The sequence below is a fragment of the Sprattus sprattus genome, assembly GCF_963457725.1.
Source record: "Sprattus sprattus genome assembly, chromosome: 4".
Lineage (NCBI taxonomy): Eukaryota > Metazoa > Chordata > Actinopteri > Clupeiformes > Clupeidae > Sprattus > Sprattus sprattus.
The window spans coordinates 32,111,807-32,133,367 of record NC_137923.1 but is presented as its reverse complement, the minus strand read 5'-3'; the positions used below and the strand labels follow the sequence as shown (position 1 = coordinate 32,133,367).

Below are 21,561 nucleotides of genomic sequence, written 5' to 3'. Positions count from 1 at the left end.
TCAAAGAGGCTCCAGCCTACATTCGGGTTAGGTATTTTACTGGGTTTGATGTGTAAATCATCTGACATGGAATGAGTCTTGAGGTTTGGTTTTCCATGTCTCACTGAAAGGCACCCTGCTCTCAGGTAAAGGCTGCCAAGAAGCACTACAAAGTCCACTTGGATACCGTACTCAGTTGAGAAGGGAAGGCGTACAGTTTTTATTGAATAGCACAATATCAGCCCCTAGTGGACAAACAATCTGAAAGCACTGATATTGGGTCAACAGGAAGTAATTTTATTATTTGAGTATATGGCGGCATCTAGTGGAGTAGCACAAGCACACAACACAAACTCAATGACAGCTTTTTTACTGAATGGATGCAGCAGCAAATGCCATTACTATCTGGGTTTCTCATGCCACCAATTTATATAATAAAGGACAATGACTATGTATGTACAATGACCCATTGACAATGTCTAAGATTAACTGGATTACTATGTACCTTCATTGAATGGTATGTATGTGCATATACATAAGAAATCCGTTATATATGCACAATATAAAGCAAAGTGATCTAATAGTCAATAAAGAAGTGGGTTAACTGCCTTTTAAGTTCCCTAAAGACCTCAGTACTGCTTTTGATATCCTAGACCAGTGGTTCTCAACCTTTTTTCAGTGATGTACCCCCTGTGAAATATTTTTTCAGCCAAGTACCCCCTAACCAGCGCAAAGCATTTTTGATTGAAAAGAATATGTAATTCACAGCGCTTATTAAACTGTCAACACTGAATATTGAACATGGAACATTGTTGCATTGAACTGAGTGCGTTTGCAATTACATTTTAGTAAGAACCTTGTGCTTGTGCTTCACTGAAAATCTTTGTCAGTCTTGGTGGCAGGAAGGCAACTGCTGGAATCAAGCTCTTCTCCAGACACAGTCTGTTTCTCTGCTTTGTTGTGATCACAGTCATTGCAGAGAAGGAGGCCTCACATAAATATAAGGAGTAAAAGGGTAGTAGCTGCTCCAAAGCTTTCTCTCCCAGGTCAGGGTGCTCCTGCTTCTCACACATCCAAAACTGTATAAGTGTTGATTTGGCAAACTTCATCTGGAGGCCAGTCAGATTACAATCTCCAGAAGTCTTTCCTGATTAGTGACAGGTAGCTTGCTTCCGTATGCTTTGGACAAGAGAAATGGGTATCTCACCAAATACAGCTGTGTAGATTTCTCCTCCATGTCAGGAAAGTAAGACATTCGAACATTTAAATTTCGAATCAAATTGGTCAAATGTCCCACGATGACCAACTTGACAGGAGCTCTGTCCACATCTTCACTAGAGAGAAAATCATCCACCTGAGGAAAGCAGTTGAAATTCCCCTGTTAAATCCCCCTGGCTCTTCTCCACAGCTCTGCTTTCTTCAGGACACCTCCCACCTTGTCATACAGGTTTAAAATGCTGGTGTCCTTTCCCTGCAGACATATTCAGTTCGTTCAATTTGCTAAATATATCTGCCAGATAGCACATATTTGCAAGCCAGTCTGTGTGGCATGCATGGGGAGATTTGTGCTCAATCAGAAAGGTGTGTACTCAGATCGTAATTTCAACAGCCGGTTAAGTATTCTCCCTCGAGAGAGCCATCGCATATCTGTGTGCAGCAGCAGTTGTGTGTTCAGCTTCCATGTTTTCGCGAACAAATCGCGCTTATTATAGGCTACAGTTACTTGCCAAAACGATAGAAGACATTCCTCCATGATTTCCCTAAGAAAAAAATAGTTCTTCACGCAAATGCGTAGCAACCCGCGTTCTGACTTCAAGTTTCAATGACTTTCCGTTACGTTCAATTACCGGAATACTTGCGGACTGATATGAAAGATGTGAATTAGAAGCACAAAAGCCGTTGCCAATGACAGCGGATATAAACTTTTCGCAGCAGTGAAAATCAAGGAACTACAAACCTGCGAACGCAGACATTTAACCCACATAAGCTAGCTTTGGCCCATACAAATCAACTGAACATTCTGAATAGCCGTATAATAACTATTTTTAAAGGATTTTTGAATGGAGGCTAATTTGGAATATATCTTTTAAAAATCTCACGTACCCCCTGGACTACCTTCACGTACCCCCAGGGGTACGCGTACCCCCGGTTGAGAACCACTGTCCTAGACCAACTAGAACATCAGGATACTGGTTTGGGTGCAGTAGATTGGTTCAGGTCTTACCTACAGCCAGGGGCGTAACTATAGGGAGTAATAGAATATTAATAAAGCACGCTAAAGTTGAAGAATGGACCGGAGGCAGAGTCAGTTTCAGTTGGCTTGTATTTCAGCATGGAGACCCCTCTCGCTGTTGGTTCAAGAACGGTCTAACCTGAAAGCAGTATGCTGTCGCATTTATACAATTCAGGTTACAGTACAAAGGGAAATGGCCACACCCTTTTAGGTGAGAGAAGGGGGGTGGGGGTTACAGTTAGAGGTTCACCTATGGGGGGATGATGCCAGGACACAAGGCCTCTAGCAGGAAGAGGGGGGGGGGAGGGTCACATGTAATTTGCATTGGATCTCAGTGAGAGACAGACCTAGTACACAATCAGAGTGAGTTGTAGATACAGAGCAGTACATCTTTACCTATAATAATAACAATAATTCCAGTTCCATCAGGAGTGCAACAGGTGCGGCTGCACCAGGGCCCGTGGGTCTCGAGGGTTTTCCGTGCCAAAGAAAAATATCTGCGCAGGGGGCGTGGCATCGGCGGTTAGTGACATACCCTGGCAATTTCACAGTTTAAAGTGTTGTAGGGGGGGTGGTGGTGGTTACAAACATGGGGTACGGGACTGTAAAATGTTTGGGAACCACTGCCTTACGCCACTGACTAGGGCCCGTCATAAAAGCCTGCATCTGGGCCCAGTACGCCACTGCCTACTGGGTGCAGATAACAATTAAGTAATACATTTGCTTCAAGAAAACATAACCTGTTGTTTCCCATGGATCTGTTTGAGGTCAACTGTTGTAAAACCTTCAAATGCTACCACTTTCTAGCATTAACAGTAAACACAACATCTGCCATCACCAATATGCCGGTGACACCTATCTTAACCTGACTTACTCTAGCACCTGATGATGATCTGTAAATCACTTTGCTCAATTGCACTGATGACATTAACTGGACATCTCAAAACTTTTAATAGCAAAACAAAGACAGAACAGATGTTTTTGTAACTGAAAATATAAAGTTTAGCAAGAGAACAAATGTTCTTAGTCACTATCACTGAAGACCAAAAACATGTAAAAAAAATAAAAAATCTAAGAGTTACTTTCAACAGTGATCTCAATTTCAAGAACAATGTTAGTAACATCTCCAAGATCTGGAAGCCTACTATCTTCTTCACAACTTAATAAAAAGTGCACAAAAAAAGCTTGCAGACGCATGTGTGTCAAACAAGCTGCATTACTCTAATGGACTCCTTCCTGGCGAGGAACACCATCAAAAACCGACAATAAGTTCTACATTTTCTCAGACTCTGAACATATTGTTGGTCGATCAACTGAAAAGGACATGCTACTCCACTGCTCCTTGACATCCACTGGCTGTCCAACTCAGACTCGAGTCACAAATGCTTTCCTCCAGAGTGGCCTCTGGGTCTGTACCCATCCACTACAGTGGCTTCCTCTCAACTGCTGTGTTCCTCCAAGGAACGTCCTCTGGCATCGTCTTCCCTATACACAAGGACATCTCAGTCCAGACTGTTCTCAATTGTGCTTCCCCAATGGTGGAACGAGCTACCCATTGCTATCAGAGCAGGGGCGTCCCACTCTATCTTAAGTTTCTCTTGAAGACTCATTTCTTTCGAGAGTGCCTCGAAACACCTCTAACAACCTAACACGCCTAACACTGTGTTGATCTCCTTGCACACATATAGGTTTAGTACTTAGTGCTTACACCAGGGTCTCCAAAGTTACTGTAGCTTGATTGTTGTTCCTTACTGGAGAGTCGCTTTGGAAAAATCGCTGCCAACTGCGTATATGTAAATACCCTGTTGGGCTGGTAGATTTGTACCTATTTACCACAGCATTTTATGAATAATAATGTCTTTTATTTATGTATTTGCTTATCTTTTTGTTTGTCTGTTTGTGCCCTAAATCTGGTACTGTTTGTAAATCTTTGGGGTAAGAACCTTCATTTGTTCGCATCTTAAATTTGGAGCTTTTTTTATAAACCATAGCTGTCTGTTCTGTGTGTGCGCTCCTAGTCCTGGCACTGTACATGGGATATTGAGTGACTTATGACACATTGGCTGAAATATCAACATCCTTTCACCAAAATCGTGGACTTCAACTTTAAAACATCTTAACACATTATTTATTCATTGATTTATCCATCATATTATTTATTTATACGTGTTTTGTGTTTGTGTATCTATTTTATCCCCTTTAAATTATAGTTTTAAGAAATGTTTTACCATTTATATATTTCGTCTGTTTAATGTCTTAATAGTATTTAGTTTTAAATCTAACTTTAGTTGTATTTGTATCAAAGTGTTGTACAATACTGTTGTTTTTAAATGTGCTTTACACTTAAAATGAACTTACTCAATTCATCCCAATAAATTCTTATTTTATTGTATTTTATACATTTTATACTTCTATATCTGTTTTTATCACTGTTAAGATTGGTCTTGATTGTTTTTGTTTTAAACTAAGACCTGTTATTATGTCATGCAATACAAATACATTTCAATGATCCAACATGCTGATAGATAAAGGTTGTAACTCGAGCGTGTCAGTTACTTACCTAACATATCAGGATAGGGTACTTAGCAAAGAAATATAAAATATTTCACCACATTCGTTTGTAACGTTAATTCAATAACTGTAATTGAACAAAAAGGGTCAGAAACAGAATGACCTACAGTATTTATATGGTAGAACATGAATTGAAAGAGATTTTAAGGTCCCTTCACTGAACACTGAACTCACTGAGCCCTCCCTACCAGCAAAGTGAATTGGTCATTGTGTGAGCGCTCCACCACTCAGCATAAACAAAAGGATGTTTCTAAGAGAATTGCTGACTCAATCCACAGCCACAAAATGAACTTATATCACTTTTTATTTTTAACAAAGCACGTATGTTAACTGTATCTGAAAGTGCTGAAAAGTCATAGGATTCCCAAATATTGTTTTACTTCTAAAATGAGATTGCAGTTTTCCCTTCATCCACTTTATATGGCCTAAAGTAGGACTGCTAATGAAAACAATTATCCCCTTCTAAATATTGTGATATTCCAACTTAATGACAATATTGTCTCTTTTGTAGGGGGGGGGGCAGCATAACCACCATCATTTGCAAAGCATTAAGAGTGAGGTAATATTTCTATGTTTCTGAAGATTTACTTAATGACATTAAGGGAGCTCTATTCACGTATTTGTTATCGTTTCATACAGTGGAGGCCAAGTGGCATGACATAAAGGCAAAACACCAAGACCTTTTTTTCCTAAAGGCAATCCAGTGTCTTCAGGTATACTTCCCTTAAACCATAATGTATACCCGTTGCACTAATTATGACCATCACTGCACCACTGTTTTTCTTTCTTTTTAAGCCATTTTTTGGTCGATGATATCATATACTTATCCACATGAAATTTGGTATGACTGTAGCCCCACATCGCTGATATGGAATATAAGGTTTGTGTCCCTTCATGTTAAGCCCCTGAAGTGGGGTAGGCTCAAAGCACTTTTTGGCCAATAGCTTGACTAAAGTTTCAAGAGAAATCACAACATATTTATGGGAAGTTGGCCTCTTGAAGGTGCAGGATCCTAGTTCACTATAAATGGATTGCCACCATGTGATTTATGTTCAATGTTAAAATCTAACACTAGCCAATATCTTGTGAAGAAAAGGTCCAAAATGTAAATGTCCAACTAATTTCAACAGCTAATACATGCTCTTGTGAAGGGCCAATGTTATTGGTATGTTGCAGGTTCATTAATAATGGCGTATAAGCTATTTAGCCAATTTCAAACAAATCATCCATAAGATGTGGCTACAACATGTAACATCATGCTTTCCTCAATTCTTCTGAAACCGTTTGGTCTATCTTTAAAATTCATTTTGACATTAAATCCTTTCAGACGCTTTACAAGATCACTCAACCTTTCGCTACTTGGGGCAGTTTGCACATTGTGCTTGAAGCCCAATTATTGCTCCTATTTTATTATTTACGATAATATATATTGCTGTCCTGAACAGGCTGTCTAATAGTGTTACCGGCCACACAATCACAAAATAAAGACTTTTGGAAACCCAGGGAGCTTTCCTATTAAGTCCTGTTTCAATGCTTCCCTGGAAGTGTTGTATGCAACCTGGCATGGCTTCTGCCCTCTGGTGGATTATCCATGCATTGTAGGTGCACTGTAGGCAGTAGTGGGCCTTTGAATACTATTTCCAAAACGGCTTCCTTTTTGTAGTAGGCCTAATTTTGAAAAAGTTACCGTAAGAATAATGTTTACATTGTTACAAATATTACAAAATAAAACTTTCAAGCACCTTATAATTACTTAATATTTCATACTTTATTTAATAGAAAAACCTTTCTGATAATGTATCAAATATGATACAGCAGGTACTTTAGGCAAACATATCAAGCATGAAATCTTATACAGCAAATATTTAAGGTAATTTATCCGTAAATCCATCCATGCTGACAGAAAGATTATCTCAGCAACTGTTGGGTGACACGAAACTTGGTATGTGGACTCAGGAGTAGGGTTGGGTACCGAGAACCGGTACCAATACGGCACCGGTTCCATACAACCGATACCTACCCGGACCGAAATGCAACGCAGATTTCGGTGCTTCCTTTCGGTGCCTGAGCAGATAATTTTTTTTTATTATTTTTTTTTTATTACATTTTTTATAATTTAACAAAACTAGCGATAGCTAACGAGAAGTAACGTTAGTGGCGTAGATCTTTCTGAGTACGATCTGTATACTTTTTTGTGTTGATAACAGATTTCGTGGGGCACATATAAAACTGCTCCATCTCCCAATATAGACTCTCGCCTGTGTCGCTCACGCTGCATTCCGTATGGGACTAGTGGAAACGGGATTTGTGTTGAGGAGTTGCCATGGTAATGGGTTGACTTGCGTGTGGTTTCGGTTTCAAGATAAGTGTGGTTGTTCTAAGCAGAAGTTGGATACGCTTTATTAAACGGAGAGCTACCGTCTCATCCAAAGATATTCCTTCTCAATGTGAGTTCTTAAGAGAGCACTAACTTGGACGCTACAATAACATTGCAACAGTCTGACAGCGAAGAGCAGGCAGCCTTGCACAGAGCAAGCACAAACAGAGCTAGCCATCAATATAACGGAGAAAATGTCGAAAGGTAAACGATCAAAAGTGTGGCTGTATTTCGCACAAAAAGATTCAAACAACGCGACGTGCAGCATATGCAACAACAAAATTGCGTGTAAATGGGGGAGAGAACTCAAGAGGCCCTGAAGCTAAACTTTTAAAGGGGCAGTAGACATTCACGAAACCAGTGGGTTTAAATAAATGCAAACTAATTAATATTTGTTTTACTCTGAAGGCAAACATGCTCATATTTCTGCAAAGGTATTACTGAAGTGTGAAGTGTGTGTACAGAGTTATTATGTATTTATTTATATTTATTTAAGTATACTGTAAACAGTTGTTATAAGTTAATATATTGTTCATAGGTTGAAGTTAAAAGGTTTGAAGCCAAGTGTTTTGTATTTATTTTTATTTATAGTATACCTTAAACAGTTAATATATTGTTAAATTTGAAGAAATCTATTTGCCTTGGCAATAAATAAGCCTAATGTCTTTAATTAAAAAAAAAAAAAAGTATCGGTTCTGGCACCGTTTAGGCACCGGTATCGTTTTAAAAGTATCGGTTATGTACCGGTATCGGAAAAAACCCAAACGATACCCATCCCTACTCAGGAGGTGGTGCAAAAATGTTGCCTCATATAAACTCAGGGGGCACTGTAATACGCAAAAACTATATTTTTTCTTACGACAAGGAATAAAACAATACCAACCCACATGAAATATTTCAAAATAATCCAAATGCAATGATCAATCATTTTTTTTATTTCTAACATCAATAAATGGCCGAAAAGGCCTGATGTATCAAATATGATACAAACAAATGTAAAATACTGACTTTATATAGAAAACTACTGTATCGAAGCACCTGATCATTTTTTAATATTTCAAACTTTATTTTATAGAAAAAAACTTGCTGAAAAAGTATGTATCGAATATGGTCCCATGAACTTCAACTTCAAATATTAGAATTTTCGTACTAACTTTGGACGTGTCAGTCTATACATGGTCAAATGACATGCTTATATAAATATATATTATTCTCTTTTATATCTTTTTCAATACTGTAACATTTCTTAAGAATACAACAAGCCTTTTCCCACTGTTAATTGCCCATGATAAAAGTCCAAAAGAACCTTGCTGCCGGAAGTGCAACACAGTCCAAAACATTTTTGATGTATAGTTACTGCACGGTTAATTCTAAATATCTATTAGCCTATCTCCAATAAAAATGTGCTTGGAGATAATGTTACTATTCTTTAAAAGCTGAAAGAAACATGTGGTAATTGCATCAAAGACAATAGCATATTCTTAGACCGGTAGCCAGCCTTACATTTTTAAAGAAATTGTGAATAAGACAGTAGTAACATACCATTTTGGTTTACCAGTTGTCCAACTAACACATTCCCTTTGTCAACCCAAGAGCAATACAATTTGTATAAAATATATTAATTATTCTGTGAGGACTGACATTGTGTCTATGTACTAATGCTCACCCTGACAGAGTTTGACTATGAAAGTTAGCTAAATAAATAAGTGTTTATTAATACACGTACCTCCTTTAGCTCTTTTGGTCACCGGAAATACGTCAAGCAACAACGTCTAGAGTTTGACGCCGACGTTTACGTACGGGCGCGCCATATTTCCACCCCGGCTTTTTCGCTGTTCAGGGAGAGCACCACGTTGCTCTGTAATAGTTGAATTAATAGCCAAGATCATAACAGATAAGGTCATCTAGAGGAGTCTGAACGATTGTTTACCGTAAGTATGAACGGAATCAGAAAACAATGGCAAAATATACATCACCCAATGAGTATATTGATTTACTTGTATAATTGCCATCCCGGTGTCGTAGTTAGCATGACGTGGTGGAGCTAGCGTGAGTTCACTCAAGGGAATGTTGCTAGCTAATGTTGTTTAATGAGCGTCGAGGCACCAACGAGGCTAACTACTTTTCAGCCCGTGGACATGTGGGTTACATTCGTGTTCAGATCTCTGAGGAGTTTTTGCAACAAAATAATACCCGTTTAAAACCATACCTCATGTGACTTGTGTCAGCTTGAGAATTTGACAGCATGTTAAATGTGCTCGTTACCAACCTTTACGTGATAACGATGACAACTTCAGTGTAATCCAGATTCTAATCAACATGAAGGCGGGTATTGTAGTTTGTGAAACGCAAAAGCGCGTAGACCTGCTTCAACAACGTCAGCCTAGATGTCAAACGTTACAAACGTAGGTTTGGTTTCCAGTTAGCTAGCGTGAGCTAGCTATTATTTCGCAGACATTAACATAACATTAGCCAAGCCAAATCGGCCATCCTGGTATACTTGCAAGCTTAACTAAACTCATCCGTTGTGGATATTTTATGGTTACCCTTCGACTATCTACCGTTAACTTTATGAACAGATGCTACCGTTAGGTTGGTAACGTATGGTGGATAGCAGGCTAACGTTGAGTAGCTATCAGGGTTTTTTCAAGAATGAACGGCGGACCGGTATTATCCCTTTGACGTGACGTTATCGTAGTCAGGGTAATCGAGTCGTCTGAATCCTAAGTTTGAAGAGTTGGTTCTGAATAACGTTAGACAAGCCAGTTACACTGATCAAAATGAATTGACTGATGGTTGCTAGCTAGCTCAAAGCTGATTCCATATCTAGATAGCTTACTAGCAAAACTTGAAACGCAGAGGGTTAACTAACCTGATGTTCGTAAATTAAGTGATAATAGTCGTTAAGTACAAACTTACCTACTGTTATGATTTTGCTTGATAATTATGGGTTAAAGAATGTTGTGTGTCACTGTTCAGTATCTAGAAGTTTTATTTAAAATGAGACGTTTTGGTAAACTTCCAGTAGGTAGGGGGCTGTTTTCTTACATGGTTAAAGGGTTTGGTCTCGACTTTAACAAGCATTTTAAATATCTGATGATGCCAGTGATGTACTCATAAAGAAATGTATATCCTCACAGAGGTCCCTATTCGGGCAAAGGAGTCTGATCTGCCCTGTCTTGAAAAGAGGCAGGCAGAATGTCGGAGAAACCGACTCGAATCGCTATTGTCAACCAAGACAAGTGCAAACCAAAGAAATGCCGGCAGGAGTGCAAGAAAAGTTGTCCAGTTGTCCGAATGGGTAAGTCATAACATCAGTTAGACTATTGATTCCTGAGAAATTACCTTTGTTAAAGGCAACTAACTTATATTCGGTAAACAGAATCAGACTAATGGTCTGACCTTCCAGTGGGACTTACCAGTTACCTTTTTTTTGTATTTTCTAGGCAAACTATGCATAGAGGTGACCAGTCAGTCCAAAATTGTGTGGATCTCTGAATCTCTCTGCATTGGATGTGGTATTTGCATCAAGGTATAACATTGTTTCCTCACACCATTTTTCTATGTCAAAGTAATTTTTACTTTTACTTTACTTACTTTTTTGACCTTAACCTTTTTTTTATTCATTTAGAAATGTCCATTCGGAGCCTTGTCAATTGTTAACCTGCCAAGCAACCTTGAGAAAGAGACCACTCACAGATACTGTGCCAACTCATTCAAGTTGCATCGGTGAGTTAACCGTTTTTGTGTTGATGCATCCCACGTTCCTGTCAGGAGTAAATCATGTAGTTTATTCCTTGTGATGATGGCCCAATCTAAGGTTATGTAATGATGCTTCTTGGACAGGTTGCCTATCCCTAGACCAGGCGAGGTTTTGGGACTGGTGGGCACCAATGGTATCGGAAAGTCGACTGCACTTAAGATTCTTGCTGGGAAACAGAAGCCTAACCTGGGGAGATTTGATGTGAGTTTGATTTCTTTTGATCACCCACATGGTTCCTCTCCTTGAATAACGAATTGGCCTTCATTAAGATGAATGCATGGTTAAGCACAGTTGTTAAATGTTATTTGGTCTCTGTGTATGTGGAGCGTTTGTCAAGTACCTTTCAGAATATAGTTCTGACAAACTGTAACAGCTGTAGGGGAAGGAATAATAAGATAGAATTTTCTTTGTATGCAGGCCCCACCAGATTGGCAAGAGATCCTCACCTATTTCAGGGGGTCTGAGCTTCAGAATTACTTCACCAAGATCCTGGAGGATGACCTGAAGGCTATTGTGAAACCCCAGTATGTGGACCAGATTCCTAAGACGGTCAAGGTCAGTTCAGTTCAGTTCACAGATCGACACATTGCCTGCATTTGCATTTTTATGTAAAGCACTTGGCCTGAGTTTTTTTTCCGTTTATGTTTACAGTATTGACTGTTAGTATACTGTGAAATGATTTGCTTGATGATTTCTTGTGTCCTGTGGTTACTGTTTCACCACTAGGGGAGCGTTGGTTCTATTCTGAGCAGAAAGGATGACACTAAAACAGAAAAAACAGTCTGTGCATCACTTGGTATGTGTGATTTAGACACTCTACTTTTTTATCAACATTGGCTAACTATTTCAGATCATTTTAATGTGACACATAGGTCAGCAGAACATGGGTATATGGACTTTGTCCCACTAATTGTTGGTTAAAATATTTCAAGGATTTTTGATACTGAACAATTTTAATAATATTGAACATAAGACATCGATTTGTCCTTTTGTATGTGATAATGTGATGTGTAATTAGCTTGATTGTGCAAGCTGATGGGTTGTGTGGCTTCTTATTAACAAACTTGGTGTTTTGCTTTGTCAGATCTGACCCATCTTAGGGAGAGGAATGTGGAGGATCTGTCTGGAGGAGAGCTCCAGCGCTTTGCCTGTGCTGTGGTGTGCATCCAGAGAGCAGACATGTGAGTGATGGTCGCACACAGATGAGGCTGCTTTAAGCTGTATTGTAACCAGTCGTATTTAGCACTAAGAATGAAGTGAATATGTAGTTTTATTTTGTTATGTTAGTATTTAACAATCTGATGAAGTGTATATGTAGTTTTATTTTAACATAACTTATTTTGTGGAAAATGGTCCATCAGAAACTTTCTTTATTCATCTTTTTCTGTTCCACTCAGATAAGTTTGTTTTTCTTGGTGTTTTCATCAGTTTTATGTTTGACGAGCCCTCCAGTTACCTGGATGTGAAACAGCGTTTAAAAGCTGCCATCACCATTCGTTCCCTCATCACTCCAGACAGGTAAGTGTGTGTGTGTGTGTGTGTGTTTGCTTGCATGTTCTGCTTGCACCATAATTTGGCCACCCATCTGAGTGCTGTTTTGTTACATGGTGTTGGCTTCCTTTCAATGCACAGGTACATCATTGTAGTGGAGCATGATCTGAGTGTGCTGGACTACCTGTCAGACTTCATCTGCTGCCTGTATGGCGTTCCCAGTTGCTATGGGGTTGTCACCATGCCTTTCAGTGTCAGGGAAGGTAAGGCCCTCTCACTTTTACTTTTCCCAAGCCTTCAACAATATGAATTGAAAATATTGCCCTCCAATTTACTGACCTGGTCTATACCAGCATCAAAGAGGCTGACTGACCTGAAATCTATTTCATCAGGAATCAATATCTTCTTGGATGGTTATGTTCCCACTGAGAATCTTCGCTTCCGGGAGACATCACTGGTTTTCAAAGTTGCGGAGACGGCCAACGAGGAGGAGATTAAGAAGATGTGCCGCTACCAGTACCCTAAAATGAGAAAGGCCATGGGCGACTTTGAACTGGCCATTGTGGCGGGGGAGTTTACTGACTCTGAGATTATGGTCATGCTGGGAGAGAACGGTGAGTGAGTAGTCCAGTCCGCAGAAAAAAAAACGATTGAAATGGGAGGGTGGTGAGTTTGGCACTTTAAAAAATCAAGGTACTCATTAACCTTGTTCATATTTTAGGAACTGGCAAGACTACATTTATCAGAATGCTGGCTGGCCGACTAAAGCCAGATGAAGGAGGTGAGTAGCAATAGCTGTAATTTCAGATATTTTTGCAAGGTGGCCTTTAAGCCTTCCCCTTAGTTGCAATGTAAGTGTTTTATCCGGATATTGAATCAACTCTGTCTGACTTTAAGGTGATGTACCCCTCTTGAACGTCAGCTACAAGCCCCAGAAGATCAGCCCAAAATTCAAAGTGAGTCCGATCACCATTCTGCATCCAGCTAATCTCTATGCTGCATCTATAGTAACAATACATTAGCTTTACCAAACAATATGTTTCAGTCTTGCCCCATATAGTTCTGCTGTATTTCTAGTTGATAGCAGTGTGTCATATGTAGGTGTATTTTTTAAAACACTGGCATTTAAACAGGCAATTGAAAGGCTGTTCAGCTGTCATTTTTCTGATAATTCAAAAATGGTCCAACTGATCCCGTTGTGGTGTGTGTTTTCTTTAAGGGAAGTGTGCGTGCACTGATGCATGATAAAATCAGGGACGCTTACATGCATCCACAATTTGTCACTGATGTCATGAAGCCCATGCAGATTGAGAGTATCATCGACCAGGATGTAAGTGACGTAACTTTTTCTCAAATTCAAATTCTATTCTTCAATTCAGTTAGTGTTGTGTTAATTAACCTGTCCAAGGCTACATGTATGCAGGGGTAGCCTCTGGCATTCTCCAGACCTTGTCCCCTTGAGATTTCCAGACAATGTTTGAAATGGTCTTCAGCATTTTGTTTGAGGAGAACAAGTGATTAAGTATAAGATGGAACGGAAAGTGAGGATATTCAGTGCTGATGATGGTGTCTACATGCAGGTCCAGAACCTGTCAGGAGGAGAGCTGCAGAGAGTAGCCCTGGCTCTGTGTCTGGGCAAACCTGCTGACGTCTATCTGATCGACGAGCCGTCTGCCTACCTGGACTCTGAGCAGCGTCTAATGGCTGCTAGGGTCGTCAAAAGGTGAGAGGCCAGACACAACATCTGCTTGTTTTGCCCTTTCCTTAACAATGGCTGTACTTACATTTGCTGTGAATTAATTCTCCAGATTCATTCTTAACAATGGCTTCATTTACATTTGGCGTGAATTTATACTCCAGATTCATTCTACATGCCAAGAAAACCGCGTTTGTTGTGGAGCACGACTTCATCATGGCCACCTATCTTGCCGACCGGGTAATTGTGTTTGATGGAATCCCATCAAGAAGCACAGTTGCAAACACGTGAGTACATGTAGTCACAAATGAAAGTTTAAGATTAGATATACAGCTATATTAGCATAGCATCAGCATTTTAAAACTTTAAAAGGCTGGCAGGCTGGTCGTGATGCAAACAATGTGATTATTTTTTTCACATTGCTGTACATTTGTCCAGATGTAGTTTTACCCAGCCATATATGAACGGGTTAGATCTCTATAGATGTAAACCTTGTTATGGGAAAAAATAAATGAAGCAGGGGTAAAAAAAATAGAGTTCTTGATTGTACAGGCTGAAATAAATGAATATGTGAACTCTTGAACCTTCAGGCCACAGACTCTGCTCGCCGGCATGAACAAGTTCCTCTCCTTGCTGGAGATTACTTTCAGGAGAGACCCCAACAACTTTCGACCAAGGATCAACAAACTCAATTCCATTAAGGTATGAGGACACCCTCAACTCATCTGTGTGTTGGAATATTGAAAGGGATGTAATAATTGGACCAAATTCTTGTAATTTAGCCCATGAAAAGAGATTGGAGATGCAGTCATTCTAGCAACCTATTTGCTTGATGGCTCAGTAAAGTAGTCGGTAACTGAAGAACGAGAATAGGTCCAGCTTGGTACCACGTCTCTTGAAGATGACCTTCCTTCTCTATAGGCCACAGATTTGACCTTGCTGGTCAGTGGTCCTCAGCCTTTAGCTCTGTCAGTTATGCGGTCGGATATTTTGTATTTGCTGCGGCAAGTCACTTCATCAAATAAATATTTAACAGCAACTGCTTTGTAAACTTTCTTGCCAGGATTTGGTCCTGTGATGGCACTGAGAGTAGGGCAAATACCAGTTTCAAGTATTTTATTGTCAGATGCACAGAAAAACAGTCAGGCTGGGCATTGAAATTCTTAAAGGGATAGTTCGGTTTTTAAGACATGAAGTTGTATGGCATCTACATCACCAGTGTAATGCAATCCACGCTGACTTACCTCCGATAGCGTCCTGTGAGCAGAGTTCTCGTCCAGTTTTGGTCAAACCGAAAGTAGTCCGGCTGGTTTCTAGACCCAGGAAAATAAAACGTTTCTCTTCCCAAAACATTATGTGTTCAAAAGAGTGATATATTTGCATCCCAAAACCGTTGTAGTTTTTATCGAGCATTATCGAGCGTATTGAAAATAGGGCCAAGTGATAACGAGGTGTGACTTTTTCCACTACAACGGTTTTGGGATGCAAATATATCACTCTTTTGAACACATAATGTTTTGGGAAGAGAAACGTTTTATTTTCCTGGGTCTAGAAACCTGCCGGACGACTTTCGGTTTGACCAAAACTGGACGAGAACTCTGCTCACAGGACGCTGTCGGATGTAAGTCAGCGTGGATTGCATTACACTGGTGATGTAGATGCCATACAACTTCATGTCTTAAAAAACGAACTATCCCTTTAAGACAAGACATTGCACAACAATCTAACATGATATAACATAACATATAAGTACTCTGGACATAAATTATACATAAACCTACCTAATATGCAATACAATATGCTCAGCATACACATACACATATAATAACTTAAGTAGCAGCAACGGAGCTCTCGTCAGTACGACCATACTGCAGGCGCACCGGAACACAGTTTCATTTACTATCATTTTCAGTGTCATTTTATAGAATGAAAAGAAATTGCAGATGTATTAAAGGGGATTTTTCAGTAAGCCACTTGTGTTGTAGTCTACATGCACATTGTAAGTCTTCCCATGCTTACTCTAAGAATATTCAGATGCTTCCCCAATAGCTAGTTTTAGGCCGAATCTCGATTCTTCCCCTTGCCCCTTTTGCTTTGTCTTTGTCTTGTCTTAACCCTAGCACTTTCCCCTATGAAATGAGACGCCACTCGGTTTCGGGTACGTCATGCGTGACTGTATGAGCTATGAAACTAGCGATTTGAAAAAAAAGTCTAATGAAGAACATGGTTGCAAATATATATGTATACAACTGTGTAGAGCACGAAACAAGACTGTCGTCATTTTTAAATTAATTATAAGCCAAAAATACTTACATGTAGTGTATGTAGCATGATAGCTGGCAAGCTACCATATAAGCCAATGGAGTGGTGGTATACGCGCTAATTGTATCCTAAAACTACCGTTTGAAAGCTTCAGTTAAGACCTACAATACTATGCATCGTTCGTGTAGTACATTTCAGATCAAACCGAGTCATTATAAACATATAAAAAGTTGTGTAGATAGCTTTATTCATGTAAAATATTCCTCGCTTCAAGCAGCCATTTTTTTTTGAAAATTCCCGAACTGGTTTCGCTATGTGCTCTGGGATAGCCCTTGGAGGTAAGTGAGCTCTCAAGTGAGCTCTCAAATAATCTTAAAAATAAGGGGTACATAGCACTCGATCTTATCCCTTAATCTTGATCAAATTGGGTATTGAGTAGTGGTGGTTGAATCTGAGTCAATCGGATTCAAAGATCCGAATCCTTACATTCACCCATGAGTCACGAGTCCGTGGTCTCAATTAACCCGAATCTTTCGGTTCTGGCTGCTACGGACGACATTATTAAAACAATGCACGAATGTCATCAAACCCTATAACAACATTAACCCATCCGTTTTTCATCTGCATAGTAACTTAGATTAAGCATAACTATTGATATACGGACCCGGAGCTGCGTTGTTGAATAAGAACTTCCTGTAGACAGAGCTGTACACAGATCCAGATCCATAGACTGAGCGAATTCATGGGTCGGATTCGTATCCGGTTGAGTGAAAGACTAACTCAAAAGATTCAGGGGAAATGGGTCGGACTCGTATCCGGCTGGGTGAAAGACTAACTCAAAAGATTCAGGGGAAATGGGTCGGACTCGTATCCGGTTGGGTGAAAGACTAACTCGAAAGATTCAGGGGAAATGGGTCGGACTCGTATCCGGCTGGGTGAAAGACTAACTCAAAAGATTCAGGGGAAATGGGTCGGACTCGTATCCGGCTGGGTGAAAGACTAACTCAAAGGACTCAGGTGAAATTAAAAAGGATGCAAACATCGGAGATGTCGCCAACGTGACTGCTATCTGAGACTGATAGTCGCGTTGGCGACATCTCCGATGTTTGCATCCTTTTTAATATTCAAATATGTCCGACCCATTCAATATGAGTCATTTGAGTTAGTCTATCACTCAACCGGATACGAGTCCGACCCATTTCCCCTGAGTCTTTTGAGTTAGTCTTTCACCCAGCCGGATACGAGTCCGACCCATTTCACCTGAATCCTTTGAGTTGTCTTTCACCCAACCGGATAGCCTACGAGTCCGACCCATTTCACCTGAGTCCTTTGAGTAAGTCTTTCACCCAAACTCAATTGATTGATACAGCAAGCAGGCCCGTCGTCAGATTAATTTTCTACGTTTGTAACAGCATTAACGCTACTTTCAGGCCGTGTTTAACGTGCGGTAAGGTAGATAAGCTGACTTAAATCATTTGATGACTTCTTTCAGTCAAAATCGATTGTAACTCGTCTGAACCAATTTTCTTGAAATTTGTTTATTGTAAACATGACAATTAAATTATTAAATTAAGTAAGAATAAAAAAATAATTATCCATTCACAATTTACGAAATTACATATTTAATTTTGATAAGCTGCCTAACCAGCCAAGCCTATCATGTTACAATTTGTTCAATGTATCTAGGCTTACTGTGTGTGTGTGTGTGTGTGTGTGTGTGTGTGTGTGTGTGTGTGTGTGTTTGCGTATTTCCCCTGGATATCCTCAAAACTGCATTACAGTGGTTTGCTGTGAGCGTGCGCATTAGGCACTAGGGAGTGGGCTGCTGGGCTCATTCAGCGACAAAATTTCTACTGATTCAGATTCAAAGGACTCAAAAGATTCGGATCTTTTTAGTGATTCACTCAAAGGACTATGAGTCTTCTAAGTGAATCGAAATTCCCATCACTAGTATTGAGACACCACTAGCTCTCACATGAACGTGCAATTTCAAGGGTAAGGGGTAAGATAAGGGGTAAGGGGAAGTATTGAGATTGGGCCTTAGTCTTGTGTGTCAATCTATAACAAGTGACCGTATTTCCGGTTTTATTCAATGCATAGGGATGCGTCAGTTCGCCATCAATGTGGCATGCCCAATTTATTTTAAAACCTCCAAACTTGAGAGATTGATGATATTGAGATTCATTAAGTTGTCTGACAACATCTTAGGTGTTCCTGTGTCACTCATGCAGGCATAACTGTTGCCTAAAACGATATTGGATGTGTTTCTCATCCGTCATTTTATTTAAGAATATCAAATTCCACACAATTCCACATTTAACTGTGTATTCCGTTTCCTTACTGAATTACTGAGAGGACGTAAATATAGTTCAATCCTGCACTTGACTAAAATCCCTCTTCAGCTGTACACTTTGAAGCACCCTGTTTGCCCAGCTGAAGTAGGACTTGAGTCAGAAGTGTTTTAAAGGAAACCTTGCGGCAAGATAAGAACTACTTTTACTGCCTCATCGCCTACTTCTGTACACATCAGTTACGCCATGGATTTTTAATGGATTATTAATTGCATTTTGTTTTCTCCTCCAAGGATGTGGAGCAGAAAAAGTCTGGGAACTACTTCTTCCTGGATGACTAGCGGCACCACCTCTGATCGCTTTGACCTGCCGTGCTATCCATCCCACTACAGCCGTCTAGCATACCATATACAGCTTAGAGAAGAGAGGGAGCCTTACTCTGCTGCTCGACAGACGGCCTGAGTAGGGGGGCGAGGGCCTGATAGGGGTGCAAGGGCCGGGGACCTGCTTCTGCTTCTGCTTCTGCTTCCAGCCATCACTTGTTTGTGCTCAGCTGGGCCTCTGCCATCCCTTCAGGAGCACCAGCAACAACAAATGTGTCATTTTATCTTTCTGATTTATCATATTAATTATAATTTTTTTTTTTTTAAAGAAAGAATATTCCTCTTCTCAATAAATGCTAGCCCCCCCTACCTCCTCTGCATGGCTGTCCTGTGTGTATGTGAATAAGTAGAAGTTTGTCCACCAGAGAGCTGTTTGTAAAACGGACCACTCCGCTCCTGACTGCTGCTGTAAGATCAGGTCATGACTCCCCTTTTTCCACCTTTGAAACTGGCCATAGACCAGTGGTCAGGGGCATGATGTGTCAACTTCTAACCTCCACTGGTGACCAAGTAATGATATAACTGATTACTCACCATCTATGCTCAGACATCCCGCCTCTTTACATTGATTGCAACCTTTCTAAATTCCATGATTCAAAAATGGTCCTGAAATATCACAGGTTAATATTATGAATTATAATTTTCACTACAGTTAATTCTAAGTGACATTTCCTTTTGTTTGTCACACAAATTTGAGATGTGCTGGAATTTGGAAAGGTTTCATTTTTTCAGTCACCATTAGCTTAGTGTGTATGAGAGTGTGTGTGTGTGTGTGAGAGAGTATGTGAGTATATAAACTTTGGTGGTAATTGTTGAAGGCCATCTCATTTCTTGAAGCCTGAAGTGGATATTGTACCAAAATGAATGAAATAAAATCCATTTACGTAGATTCTTCTGAAAACAAGTGGTGTTGCTCTCTGAAATGATGAATACTTGGAATGAATCTCATGCAGTTCTTTATCAGAGTCCAAGACAAAACTGGATAGAGGAAAGATGATGCAATATAACAATATAATACAATTTACCACACAACCAAAGGATGTTGCTGTTTTAAAACGGTGGTGTTAAGATATCAAACTGGAGAATTCAAGATTTATTCACAAAGCAGTCTTAAATTCTCCATCTTAGTGGGACAGGTTAGTAATGTGTATGACCAACCAACAGGTGGCACTGAAGAACAGCCACAATTAAGTTTTGTCTACAGAAGGATTGTATGCAATGTTAAATATTTGCAAGCATAAGGGTTTACCTCCAGGATATCATTATCCTTTATGAATTTTTGTTTTATTTGCGCATCCAAATATACAAAAACCGCATTTGATGATGAAATGTCACATTTTAGTAGACAAACCGAAAACAAACTGCTGTTTATCCATTTATTTTGTTGTGTACAAGAGACAGAAATCAGTTCTCAGTGCAGTGCTTTTTAGCAATTGGAATTGGAATTGAAATAAATTCTAAATGTGAAGTTGTTCCACATCCAAGCTCCTAAGTGACAACACAATAAGGCTAGAGTGGCCAGAGATCAATCCCATCCCCCTAAAGCTGTCTCCTAAGTGACATGCTCCACAGAGAGGTTATCAAAGGGCAAGAGCTGGGCTGCAGCTGGTTGGCCAGCCAGTCTTGGTCGTAAGAGCTTGTAATTGGACTTGATCGATGGCACTCTCCAAGGGATGGCGAGGGGTGGAAGGGTTGGAGGGGAGCCATTCCGGCAGTGAGCAGAGCTGTGTTGGGGAGGGGAGGTTTTGCACTATATATGTTGAGGGTAAAACCTGATCCAGGGTGAGCCTCGCAGAGATGAGCCAGTGAGACAGCTAGTTAACCGAGCTAACAGCTTGCCCTTTGACCTGTGCGTCCACAGCTGCAGGGGCAGCCAGGGCTGTGGCGGAGAGATCAGTGAGGTGTCGGCCAGTGACCTCATCCCGCAGAGACTGAAGCAAGATCATGTTAAGGAAATTTGCCATTTATTTTCTGTGCATGTGTTTGGTTTAAGCTTTCTAACCACGTGGATATCTGTAAAATGCCCCACCGTTTTAGATTGGGAGACAAGTAAAGATTCTGTAATTAATATATTTCACCAAGAGCCTTGGGTATATTGCAGCTGTTGTGACTAGGCATGTAAAAACTGAAATATTGGTATATTTGATACTGTGAAGGCTCTGTCATAGGGTATCATTCATAGACTGTCTTACCCAATCCATCCCCCATATTAGATTTTTATAAGACAAAACACCTGGTCGTGACCTCACTTCCCTTAATGGTGTCTTTTTGTAAGACAAACAAATCACTCGCCGTTTGGTTTGGGAATTGAGGCTATTTTTTAGCCTCACAACCTGTGTTTAGAACATACACTATGAGAGGGGATGATGTCACCAGCCTGTTGCTTACAATAACCACCCCCCCCCACACGCACACACAACCAGATGAATGACATATCCCTCCTGAGAGATGACCTCACCATCCAGTTGTGAAGCAAAATTTGCGTGGAACCTGGGTACGTATTGTGAATTATGTC

At 40.1% G+C, this 21,561-nt stretch overlaps 1 protein-coding gene across 1 annotated transcript; it reads left to right on the top strand.

Annotated features, from left to right (window-relative positions):
* The first annotated feature begins 8,968 nt into the window (after positions 1-8,968).
* Positions 8,969-19,950, top strand: abce1 (ATP-binding cassette, sub-family E (OABP), member 1). The gene is made up of 18 exons (XM_080836912.1): positions 8,969-9,091; positions 10,301-10,461; positions 10,607-10,692; positions 10,792-10,889; positions 11,007-11,124; positions 11,341-11,478; positions 11,650-11,719; positions 12,008-12,104; positions 12,352-12,441; positions 12,556-12,677; positions 12,807-13,028; positions 13,136-13,195; positions 13,312-13,370; positions 13,634-13,744; positions 13,995-14,137; positions 14,275-14,397; positions 14,701-14,812; positions 18,957-19,950. The coding sequence occupies exons 2-18, from the start codon at positions 10,359-10,361 to the stop codon at positions 19,002-19,004; spliced, it is 1,800 nt and encodes a 599-aa protein (XP_080693038.1). The 5' UTR covers positions 8,969-9,091; positions 10,301-10,358; the 3' UTR covers positions 19,005-19,950.
* Positions 19,951-21,561: the final 1,611 nt, after the last annotated feature.